Source organism: Harpia harpyja, chromosome 17 (genome assembly GCF_026419915.1).
Source record: "Harpia harpyja isolate bHarHar1 chromosome 17, bHarHar1 primary haplotype, whole genome shotgun sequence".
In the NCBI taxonomy this organism is placed as follows: domain Eukaryota; kingdom Metazoa; phylum Chordata; class Aves; order Accipitriformes; family Accipitridae; genus Harpia; species Harpia harpyja.
Genome location: NC_068956.1, coordinates 19,834,045 through 19,846,593, shown reverse-complemented (window position 1 = coordinate 19,846,593; position 12,549 = coordinate 19,834,045). Strand labels below are relative to the sequence as shown.

Below are 12,549 nucleotides of genomic sequence, written 5' to 3'. Positions count from 1 at the left end.
ACAACGGTGATTCACTTTTTAATTGCAAGTACAAAACCTGTACCTTTTAGCTTTTGGTTACCACATGTAGTAAGTGCAATGCTAATTGTCACTGAGCAGAGCTGCAAATTTTGGGAAACTAGATTTTGTATGGAAGTGGTTTGCTTATTCAAGTTCAAAGAATTAAATTATTATGATAGACAATTATTTACTTTTCCTCACAGAAGAGAACTAAGCATAGAAACTATTTAGCTGATATTTTCTTTTGCATGTGTTTTCTGGTTTAGTACTGTTAAACCCAATTGTGCATCTTCTTTGATATTTTAATTGTGTTTCTTAGGCAATACAATTACTGAGCTGATTTATTAGTAAAGTGGAGATTACTTAGGCCTGGAAAACCATATAGCCTCTGCTTACTGACTTATTTGTTTCCAAGTTCTTTTAAGCTGACTGAGATTGTGCACGACCTGTCTTCCTGTTTCCTTCAGTGAGAATTGTCTTTTTTTGGTAGAATTTTGTAGAATTCTGGCTTTTGGAACATTTCAGGTTTGGATATGTGGGGTAGTTATCTGTTGGGAATAATTTATAAGCTGCTGCTTTCTTTTTCTTCCTAAAGTTTCAAGTCTTGTAATACATGTACTCTTTCAGTGGTGTTGTCGGTCAATCACAAAAAGTAAATTGTCATCGACGTGAAGGCTTGGATTAATAGGTGTTGCTAGTTCAGTTCCTCATCTATCATGCTGGCAATGTACCTTTTAAGTTTTCTCTCTTCTAAAACACAGAGAGTTTCTTCAGCCTATAAAGCAAAGTATTTTGGACATTTATGACACAGGTTAATTAAAAGTGCTGACTGGATGTCCAAGGGATCTCCCCAGAGGAAAAGTCCATCCAGCTAGTGTTTGCTGAAAATCGCACTTAATAATGTGACTGCTTCAGAGTTTGAGACAAGATAAAAAGAAATCAAAACAATGTCTCTAGTCTCAAAAAGTTCAGACAATGATTGAACTGCTAGCACTGCTTAAAAAAAGCATATATGAAATAATAAACACCTCTTGCTCCCTTTATTGAAATAGTCTGCCTTGTTTTGAAAAATACAGGTTAAGTAGATGTGAAAACTTCATCTTTGAGGACTCTGTTTCTGGTGAAGTTAATGTAAGTGTTTCTGCTGAGTTTTGGGGTTTTGGATTGGGCATCTTCAAGACAGACAAAAGTAACTTTGGTAATTTCCTCAGGGCTGGGGAGATCTGGCAGTTAAAGATGACACCATCTTCAAAGTTCTCCCGTTCTTCAAATCCTACAGGGTTTAACCATATTGAGTAATGAGTGAATTCTCTCGCTCTCTTTTAATAGCAGGAACCAATACCATAACTGTATTGTTATGTCTCTTTTGTGTTAGATATTTTTAGAGTTAGTTGGTTTTAGTCTTTCCTAGGATTAGAGCAAAAGAGCCAAACTTGTTTGCCTCCTTGCAATAATTCTTAGAGACCTTATTTATTATCATAAGAACTCATACACTGACCTTTTAATATTAAAAGTAAGATAAAATACTATTTATTACTAGCTGTAGCTTCTCTAGGGAGACTTCATATTTTAAAAACTGTACCAGTTAATTTTCCATGGAAACTCTACCATATCAGACATACCATCTTTAAAAAGCAAAGATTGTACTGTGAGCAGATAAGTATGGGCATTTAAGTAGTTTTCAAGGGATGGAAGGCCATTTGGCATACAGGAGAACTGGGAAACAGGTGATTTTGCTGGAGCTGAGAAGTAAAAGCATGACCAAAGTCAGAAAGGAGAATTACAGAGTGGGTTTAAATTACTCTTTCTGCTCCTCTTTTCCTTGCTTTTTGTTTGCTTACAACTGCTACTGTCTCTTGACTGTTTTTTCATGCTGAGAAAATGTTCATGGATAGTGCTTTTCATTTTAATTGATCTCAAAAGTAAAAGGAAACATAAAAATTTTCATTCAAGCTTTTTAGTTTCAGAGTCCTTCTGACTGCAAATATATTTTTACAGTATGTTGTTATCAATTATTTTGACAATAGGAGCATATGTACCAGTACAGTAGGCACGTAATACTTAATTACACAGGTGAATACTACATTGTTTTTTTATGGGTTTAGTACTGCTGGTGTTTTACAGATACACATCAAAGGATGAGCTGCCTCGGGTCCTTAGTGAAGAGGAGATGAACAGACTGGGAGCGAGGATTGTGAAAGCAGAACTCATGGGAGACATGGTAACGTCTTTGAAAAATTGCCATGATTTACTGCAATTTTTCTTCGAAGCTCACAGTGATTTAGCTGTTTAAAAAAAAAAAAAAGTATTGATTCAAACAAATAAAAGTCCTGCAAAATTTGATCAGGTAGGATTTGAAGATACTGCTTTTACTGTAACTTCTGCTTTAAATGCAATGGTTCATAGACTAGAATAGAGGATTCAGGTCCCCAGGTTTTGTCGGCTGGGCAGCGTATCCAAACCCAGTTGTCCTCTGCCTTTTTTTAAAGGATTGAATGTCTTTTTATTAAGCAGTGAGCAGGTGAAAACTACAAAGCTCCCAGTCTGTGTTACAAGGTCGACAGTGTCTGGAGCTTTTGTTATTTCACCAACTTTGTCACAACCAGATGCTTGTGGTCCATAGCTCTGCTGTATAAGCATACTTATTAATTATGATATGGAAATATAAAACTGAAAGGAACTGCATAGGCCATTGCATCCAGCCCTGCAATGAGAACAACTATGTAATGCTTTGTAGTCAGCTTCACAGAATGTCTGCCCTGGGTGAGACTGGGTTCATGGAGCTGAGATAATCAGCTGCATGTTTAAAGTTGCTTTAGGAGGCTTGTTTCAGACAGCAACCTGAAGGAGGAAGAATTTCACTCTTTTGGAACACTCCAAGCTCTGGAAGTGTATTTTTTTAATTACATTAAGTATGGCTATAGTGAGTTAATTGCATTCAGTAGTACTGCCTGGAAGTTTCAATTATAGCAAGGTCATAGTCTGTTAGTTTTTAAGCTATGTTTTACAAGTGCTTGCTCTGAATAGCTGCTCTTAAGGAAGTATTGCTGAAATTTTTTGAAGGATATAATAAAATAACATCTCTTAGAAGTGAATCCTATCACTATTGGCCTTTAGTTTTTTTGGTTTTTTTTTTAAACATTGTTAGTGCACCTGTTTACCTTGCCTCTTATGACAGAGTATTTGCACCCCTAAGAAGTAATAAGACATGTTACAACTTCAAGTGCCAAATTAATATTTCCTGGGAGCCATCAATTCTTTGATTTGTGGGAAGTTTTAGGGTATTTGGCATACAAATTTATTGCTGGATTAGGACATGGTGTTGGTCTTTGTGAAAGCCCGTCACATAAAATTTTGTTAGGAGAGTGTCCATCTTATAAATATTTTCTTTTCAAACCGATTTTATATTATGAATTCTGAGTGTTAATGATTTAAATAGATGCCTCCATGTTTTAATCTGTAGTTGTCCTAGTTAATATACAAAAAAAATACTAGCGAGGAAAAAGTCTGTTTATGAATGTAATTATATGATAGGTTTGTCTAATGCAGGACTGGCGTTAGTCACTATCGTGGTTTCAGCCCAGCAGGTAACAAAGCATCATGGAGCTGCTCGCTTACTCCCCACCCCTCGCCACGGTGGGATGAGGAGAAAATATAAAGAAAAGCTCGTGGGTCGAGATAAGGACTGGGAGGGATCACTCCTCACTTATGGTCATGGGCAAAAGACGGGCTCAACCTGCGGAAGAAACAAAATCAATTTAATTTACTACAAATCAAAACAAAACAAGGATATTAGGAAGTAAAACCAAACCTTAGAACACCTTCCCCCCACCCCTCCCTCCTTCCCGGCTCAACTCCACTGCCGGTTCTCTCTCCCTCTTCCCGCGCAGGGAAACGGGGTGGGGGTTGGAGTCAGCTCGCCACACGTCGTCTCTGCCGCTCCTTCCTCCTCAGGAGGAGGACTCCTCACTCGTCCCCTGCTCCGGCGTGGGGTCCCTCCCGCGGGAGACAGTCCTCCACGAACTTCTCCAGCGTGAGTCCTTTCCGCGGGCTGCAGTTCCTCACAAACTTACCTGGCGTGGGTCCTTTCCGCAGGCTTCAGCTCTTCCCGAACTTCCCTGGCGTGGGTCCTTTCTGCGGGTCGGTTTTCAGTCACACGCTGCTCCAGCGCGGGCTTTCCCATGGAGTCGCGGCCACCTTCGGGGGCCTCCGCCTCTGCTCCACCGCTCCCCTCCACGGGCTGCAGGGCGACAGCCTGCTGTCTCGCCACAGGCTGCAGGGGCATCCCCTCCTCCAGCGCACCTCCTCCCCCTCACTGATCTCGGTATCTGCAGAGGGGTTCCTCTCACATTCCTATTCCCCTGCTCACTACCGGTTCCCCTTCTTAAATCTGTTCTCCCAGAGGCGGTACCACTGTTGCTGATGGGCTCGGCCTTGGCCAGAGGCAGGTCCGACTTGGAGCCAAGGTAGCCTCGAGCAGCTTCTCACGGAACTGGCCCTGTGGCCCCTCCCCTGCTACCAAAAAAACCGTGCCACACAAACCCGTAACAGTCACTTAAGATAATTATTTTAAGGCATTTTCCTACAGGGGAAAATGATTGAAGCTATCTGTACACTACTTGCCATAAAGTACTGGGGAGGGGAAAGTTTTCCAAAGACTGTCATGGAGAGCAGCAAAAATTTGTAAACTTCTTTTTTTCTATTGCTCAGCTTCAATAGCATTGTCCAAATAAAAGTTTGGGCACAAGTGTGAGTTTTTTCTTTTCAACCTGACAGTAACCGAATAAGAGTAATCTGAATAAAAATATAGAGGTGTTCCATGGGGAGAGTGTGATTCTTTTATTATTCTACCGTTTTGACCAAAATCATGTAGCAGAAGCCAACATTACAATTTTACTGTTAATTTTATATACACATTTTTCTACATCTGCACTCTGAATTAGCCTAGTTAAAAAAAGCAAAACAAAACAAACACAGTAGAAATAATAAAATAGCGAATCTTTGCCTTGTTGCTCTTTAAATATATTTTCATGGACTTTCTCTGGTCAGATTGAAAATGCAGCTTATTTAAACAAGTTCATCCCCACACACCAGAACAGATGGTTATGTAACAGCCTGTCCTGGTGGCCAGAGCTCAAGGTTGACCATGTGGGACAAACAAATTCTGAATCTGTTTTTGTTAGTGACTTGCTGCTTGGTGTTGATCAAATGACTTAATTTTGGGGTGGCAAGTATAGGAATGATTGTTGGAGTCCAATCAATGAAATGGCAAAGTGGTCAGAGTATAAATGGTTGTATTTCTTATAGGTTGATAGGTTGACACCTGGCAATTCTTAGCAAACCAAGATACTAAAAAAATACTTGTATTTATTTAATAAACAGATGGACGAGAGAGCAGGAGCATCAAAAACGATTTACACAAGACTGTAAACAGTTGTCATTTTCCACCTCTTGTCCATTTTAATACCCAAAGTAAGGTCTTAAGTGCCAAAATTGGACATGCGGTGTAGAGAGATGTGAAACTGCACAGCCAAAATGTCTGAGAGAGAGTTCCCTAAACCCACTGCGTGGGGGGTTGTGTGTACATATGTGAGTGTGTGTGTGTGTATATAAGAATAAATAAAAGGATATGTAGCATAACATGGAAAGGTTATACACTTGATGTGTTCAGGCTTCCTTATTTGGCTTCCTATACATAAAGTAGTATCTATGCTTAGCTACATCGAACATTTATTAGTATAACTGAATAATGTTTAAGCATAATTTTTCTGGTGTTTTTATGACTATATGTTTCTATACTTTAGATGCCTCTGTTCTGAACAATTTTTTATTTTTATCTCCAGTAAAGAATTGTGTGAATTATATTGACGCTTTCTTTAGTATTTTTGTGTCATCTGAGTTTAAAAAAATATATCAAAACATAAAGAAATGGAATTAATAGTTAATTCTGATATAAAGATCTGTAGAGGTTTAAAATGGTTAAACTAATGGAGTACTACCACTTTCTTTGAAGGAGTTAGCTTCAAAACTTCAAGCAGAACTTGAGAACGCTCGCAAATTGAGAGAGACTCAAGGGCAGATTCCAGCAAAGTCTGGCAGAGAGGTAAGGGGAAAATATTCTTTTTTTCTTTGTGCTAACACAATGGTATAATACAGGTAGCAGCTGAATTATAGGAAATGTGAAACATACTTAGGAAAACTACAAGGTGTGACTTCAGGCAAGTTACTGTTCTAATTGAATTGTACTTTTTCGTGGTAAACAAAACTTTCTCCATTGTACTTTAGCAACTTCCATAGGATTTTTTTTACTGGTAATATTTTCTCAGCAATGATATATATCTTCCATTAAAAATAAAACTGATATGTGTCGTGTTGTTGACTGTGCTGGCTGTCACAAAACTGATGTCTCTGAAGAAGCTGGCACTTCAAATGTTGTTCTTTTTAAAGGGTGGTGGTCAAGAAATGGATAGTAATCTTCTTCCATACCAACTTTGATATAGCTACAAGGAAACAGGGTCGGTATCTTCATGTATGAGCTCTGTCCTGATGATGGAGAGGAGACTTTTAGGCAAAAACTAATGTTCTTGTTCAATTTGACACCGATTCCACAGTGAAAATTCAGCTGCAAGTCAGCTGAATTTGAAAAGCCACTAATGTTTTTTTTTTTTTGAAAAGGCTTCATCTCAGACCTCATACCTTGACTAGTATTTCTCCAGTCTTTAGAAGACGGACTCAACTGGAGGTTAATGTGTGGCCTCTTGCTGACTACATTATGACAATAGCATTAAAGTAGGAAGTCTCAGACCTTGAACTCAGAAGAATTTAAGATTACAAAAGCTCTGTGTAGGTAGACTCTGCTTTGTTGCAGTGCAATTCTTAGGCATGTTTTTTGTGTATATACAAAAAAACCTGAATGAAGCAGATTGGAGTTGTGTAATTACACAGGAAAAAATCCATTCAGATTTTAAAATTGGAAAGTAGAGGGCATGTTATGGGTGGTCCTCAGAAATGTTGGTAAAGACCTTTTCCTTAGAAATTGAGTCACGAATAACAATTTTGGTCAGCCTTAGTCTTAACCATAGTCTGATTTTTATTTTAATTTCTAACTAATGGATTTTTAGAACTAACAGCATGTAGTCATTGCAAAAGTACCAAATGTAAATACTACTTTAATTTTCAGAAAGGAAAAATAATTAAAAAAAAAGAGTGAAAACATACTTAGCACGAGGCCTCTCTTTCTAGCTCTCTCGATCCTGAGGGCAGTTGATCTCACCGCTTGTGCTTTTACCAAGTGATAGGCTGCTCTGCAAGAGGGAGATTCCTCCCTACATGTAGAAACACCAAGCTCAGCAATGCAAGGGTTTGAGGATTCAGAAGGATAAACTGACAAAGAAGAAATAGTCTGCATCCTTCTGGCCTGACATGGGTCCTGATCTATCTCTGGACTGGCATCTGAAAAATGTATGAGTAGTCCAGGAGGAGCCTTACTGAAAAAGAATGGTGTATTATAGACTTGGCTAGATTGGAAATGCTATCTTGCTGTCCTAAAGCCTCAAAGGGATTGACTTAGTCACTTCTATTCATGAATATGCTATAAGATAATTATGATTTTTGTTTTATCTTTTGTGTGCCTGTCCATATTGTTTTGCACTCTTGTGTGCTTATTTACTCAAGCTGGGTCTTGGGACTTAGAGGCCATGTCCATTCCTTGCCCTGCATTCCCTTTTAACATGCTGGAAAAGGTTGTGAATACCCCTAGTCTGCCCCCCTCTTTCTTCCTCTCCTGTGGGAGCTTGACTAAGCCCCCATTGACCACCTTAGTGTTGTAATTGATAGAAGCTTCTTTGGAAGATTGAAGGGATTTAAAAACAGGGCTCTTTCCTCTCTGAAGTATCTTGGATGCAAAATATCTACCCGTATGAGTTCCATGTTGGCTTTCTCTGAAGCTCAGGATCAGCTGCTTACATAATTCCAGATGTAGGAGCTTGATTTTTAAGTCTGTACATCTCAGAATGCCTATTTTTATGTTAGAGTCCATCTGCCTTGCAGCAATGATCTTTAGTTTGTGGGAGCCAGCACTGTTGACAGTCCTGCTGTTTTGGACTTTCCATGGTTTGGCAATGCAAATAGTTCCTTACAGATACAACGGGCTTGATGTTTGTAATTCTGGGAAGGTTAGCTCCTGAGCTGCATCATGCCAGAACAGTATCAACCTCTTTATAACTTGCTGTAAAGTTGCTCAATTTCTTTGGCAGACTCCCCCGACCATAGTGAAAACCTTGAAGTTTATTTGAAGTCATTCAGGTTTTAATTACTGCCAGGGCTTGCCTTCCAGAGGGTGAAGGTCCTCCTGTACATTTTAGAGGGTTGCTGTCTTGTCTTTATGAATATGCCTTGCCTGCGCCTGTTTCATGGCGACTTCTAGCCTGTATTATGTGGCTTTTGAGTGTGAACAGTCCAGCAAAGCCGACATTTGCTCTGTCCTAAGTCCTATCCTTGTGATAGTTGCCAGGGTAGTCTTACTGGCTTTATAACTTCAAACTGATTTTGTATTACTGGGACACAAGCAGAATGTGTTGGATGCTCCTGTGTATCAAGGGCCAGCTATATCACACTGTCTGTCTGAACAGCCCAGATGTTCAGAAACCATGTCATAACACAAAAGAGGCTGATTTGTGAACGTGCATTTGATACTGTATTAATCAGTCTTTCTATAACATTGACCACCCAAATGATAGCCTCAGTCAGTTCAGCCAGATGTATTGGAAGTAAGATAGCTGAAACAGTTTTCACAGAAGTGGTTTTCCGAATGGATGTCCCAAAGTTTGATAGCTTTGCCTCCGCTACTGATAACAAACTCAAAGCATTTTGTTTCGGGCAGGTCTGTCTCTGGTTCCTTGGAGCAGCATGGCCAATGTCATGCTGAAAGGTCCTGAAACATGGCTTTGGTTTATTTTCACTTCTGATGGGAGAACTGGGGAGATAAATCAGGAAGCAGCAAAGGCAATTCTGAATGCATCTCCCTAGAGAGGCTTTTTTTTTCCTTCTTGATTAATTGAACATGGATCAGTTTCCCAATTCAGTTCACTGTGTGACTGAATGAAGACTTGTGCTAGTATAATGGGATGTGCATGGGTGGCTGAGGTTTGTACAGAGGACAGGATCAATTCTTTTGACAGCAGTGCTTGTTTATTCTGCCTTAAAGTGATCAAGAAACTACAGACTTGAAGGGATTGTAAAGTGGTAGCTTAAGTCCTGGTTTTATTTATTTGTTTGTTTGTAAGTGAGAACAGAGGCAAATCTAGCTTTTGTAGTTTGTTTGATTTAGACAAGAATTCTACCCCAAGCAACCCCAAAAATGTGGTTTTGAAGGATAATTTTCAAATACTGATGTTTGGTGTTTAAAAACCTTACATTTATTAGCTGATATTTTTCACCAAGTGTACAGATCCTGGTAAGACCATTTTGTTACTAGTTTTTGTTTTGGCCAAAGTCATCTGTCATTTTGAGACCTGTTCTTTGTGATGCGTTTAGATGTTGCAAGTAGAGATTTCCAACTGAAAGATGCCAAAAAGCATGAATGTATACATCTTTCTGAACCTAGAATAGCAAGAAAATTGTAAAAGATACTGAAGCAGAAGAGAAGTCTACAGCTGCATCCTAAGTAAGCCCACTTGGGTAATTTTATAGCAAAAATTTACCTTGAGGAAGAGGATTGTTGCTGTTTTCTTTTTTTTATTTTTCTTTTTTTTTTCTTCTTGGTAGTTAGTGTGATGTTTCTATTAAATGAAGTGAACACCCACAAATAATAATGTTATAGGTTTTCTGTGTATGAAGTTATCCCAGGATAAAATTCAGTACAGGCTAAAACATGTTTGGATTCTCTTGATATTGGAAAAAAAAAATAGTAACTTTGTCTTAAACCATTTTTCAGCAGTATTGAAGTGTTTCTTTTATGTACTACCAGCCCTCATTTTGCCTGTCTAACATTTGATTTGTTTTTAACTGCTAGCCTTCCATGTGTCTAAAGTGCAGAAAAGATGAAAGTTTATTAGTTGAGTTGTTCTTAAAATTGTTTGTGGCTTTTGAGTAGCTTTATAAATGGAATTCTTTTGCCTGAATTGAGATATGAATTTTTCAATAAAATTTGTGTGGTTTTTTGAAGAGGTTAGTTTTTATATATATTCCTCTTCAAGGCATATGAGTAGCTGTTATCTTGCTTTTTTGGTGCTTCATGAAAAATACTAGGTAATGTTGTTTGGGGATATTGGTTCACTAATGTTGTTTAATTTTTTCCACATTTTTTTTCCTTCCTTAAATATTTAATTTCTCAATTGCACTTTTCCCTACTTCTTTCCTGTAGCTAATTTTTTTTGATAAAATATCTATAAGTAAATACAAATATATATATACACACACACATATATATGAAACCTAAATAGAGGATAGGTGTTTTTTAATGGCTTCTGAACTGGTGTGCTATCATAAGTATTTTCCTAGTAATTTGTGCTAGGAGAGCTAAGAAGCATTGCTGTTATCAGGCTTAATGCCTGAATATGCAGTTAGGAAGATAGAAGTTTTCTGCTATACAGTAAGCAGAAGGGCTGTGAGAGGACGCCACCGTGTATCAGGCTGCCATAAGTTGGGAAAGCTCCTCGGTACCAAGGCTTTTGTGAAACAGAACACAAGACTAGACAGGAAGATAGTTAGAGGTAAAAGGTAGATTTATTAATATTTCTCTTTGCACCTCTAAATATGTCAATATCCTTAAGTGCATCACAAGTTATTTTCTGTATTAGTAACATTAAATAAACATTTTGATCCTAATATTTCTAGTTTGAAACATGAAATTAGATTGGAACAACAGTTTAAGCACTCTAGATGCTGAACAAGCCTGACTTACGGCACATTGGAGTAGGTAGCTCTCATGGGGTAGAGAGACTGTGTGTGTTGTAAATGGAAATTCTCTGACCAAAAGCACGAAGTACAAAATGCATAGGTGTCTCAACTGGTTTTGTGTGTTCAGCTCCAGGGAGGGAGACATCGACTTGTCTGAATGTAGCATCCTGAAAGTCTGTAGACGGAAGTTACTTGCGTGGTGTTGCACGCTGGTGGATGTCTCAGCTTAGGTAGAGCCCCTCTATTCTTCACTGCAGGCTACCTTAAGCATGTAGTCCTATAAATTTTAGTAGGATTACAGTTAAACTATCTGTTAAGTAAAATTTGGGGCCTTAATGGCTATTGTACTTAAATACTTGAGTCACATGTATACAACTGCAATGAGTGCATGTGCAAAGACCCTTTTTAAAAGGATGAATTAAAATGTCAATTGTGCTTGTTTTGTCTTTACATTTGAGAAAGAGGCAACCTTCGAGCCTATGGAAATCAAAAAACTGAGTGAATATGAAAAGAGGCATGTGGGCTCTATGAAGGGACTAACCCTGAATTAAATATTTTAATTTAATTTGTGATAGAATTAAATGATGCTTATTTTCAGATGCTTATGTCTAATTTGTCACGGGCATTTTGAGAAAAGCAAAGTTGCAGTCTGAGCCCTAGTGAAACTATGTAAGAGAAGGGTACTGTACCATAGTGTTTCTGAGTTAGGATAGATGATGAAAATTAGTACTTACTGAATTTAAGGAGACAGCAGAAAATTGTGGAGACTTCAGCATTTAAAAAATAACTTCTGTGTGTTCATGGTTAACCTCTTAATTACAGTTTGTATTTCTGTTATCTGAAAGTGCTACACAACTCTTGATTTGAGTGCGTTGGTTATGAGGATGTTACCTTTGCCATTGTCAGTACCAGTCATAACTGATGTAATTTATGCTTTTATTCTGTACTTTTGCTTAACAAAATATATCTGGAACATTAGCACTCCTTTTGAGGCTCATCATTTGCAATGGTTTTTGGTAGTACAAAAATTGGGAGGTAAAATTTAAATGAGCAAGAGGCAGAATATGGAATATTTCAGTTGGAAGGGACCTACAACGATCATCTAGTCCAAATTGAAAAGGCAGATTAAAAACAAGTGGAAAAAAGGTGATTCTTCACAGAATGGTTGCTCCAGGGTGTTGTGGATGCTGAGAGCTTAAGTAGATTCAAGGAGAGACTGGACAAGTTCATGAAAAATAAATCCCTTGAGGATTGTACAGAAATGATGTCTGGTGCTTAATTGCTGAGTCACAAATGCTTGGAGGTATCCTTTCTTTTTATACTCTTCATTAGGCATTCACTTTTGGCTATTGCTGGAGAAGGCATGTTAGGCTTTGGTTTGATCCAGTATAGCTGCTTTTATGTTTTAATCTGCATGTAGAAAGTGCTTTTTATGGTGATTCCAAATAAGTTACGGTGTGCATTATTTGTGTGCTTTTCCTTTTCAAATTTTCAGAATTTTTTTCCATCTCTTCTCATGCTTCCTTCAGTATGGTCCCTGCATAAGAATTAGAGTCAAATCTGCTAAATGAAAAACAGTTTGCTTTTGTGTTGCTACAAACTGACTTAATTGTGTTTGGTGTTTTTTTTTTTTTTTTTTTTTAGTCAGGA

At 38.1% G+C, this 12,549-nt stretch overlaps 1 protein-coding gene across 4 annotated transcripts in view; it reads left to right on the top strand.

Moving 5' to 3' along the window:
• Positions 1–12,549, top strand: part of CWF19L2 (CWF19 like cell cycle control factor 2) — a 99,869-nt gene that overhangs the window by 29,617 nt on the left and 57,703 nt on the right. For all 4 annotated transcript variants that reach the window (XM_052812551.1, XM_052812548.1, XM_052812549.1 and 1 more), the window contains 2 exons: positions 2,125–2,221; positions 6,014–6,103. In XM_052812551.1, coding sequence (XP_052668511.1) covers positions 2,125–2,221; positions 6,014–6,103 — 187 coding nt within the window. The remainder of the gene's footprint in view (positions 1–2,124; positions 2,222–6,013; positions 6,104–12,549) is intronic.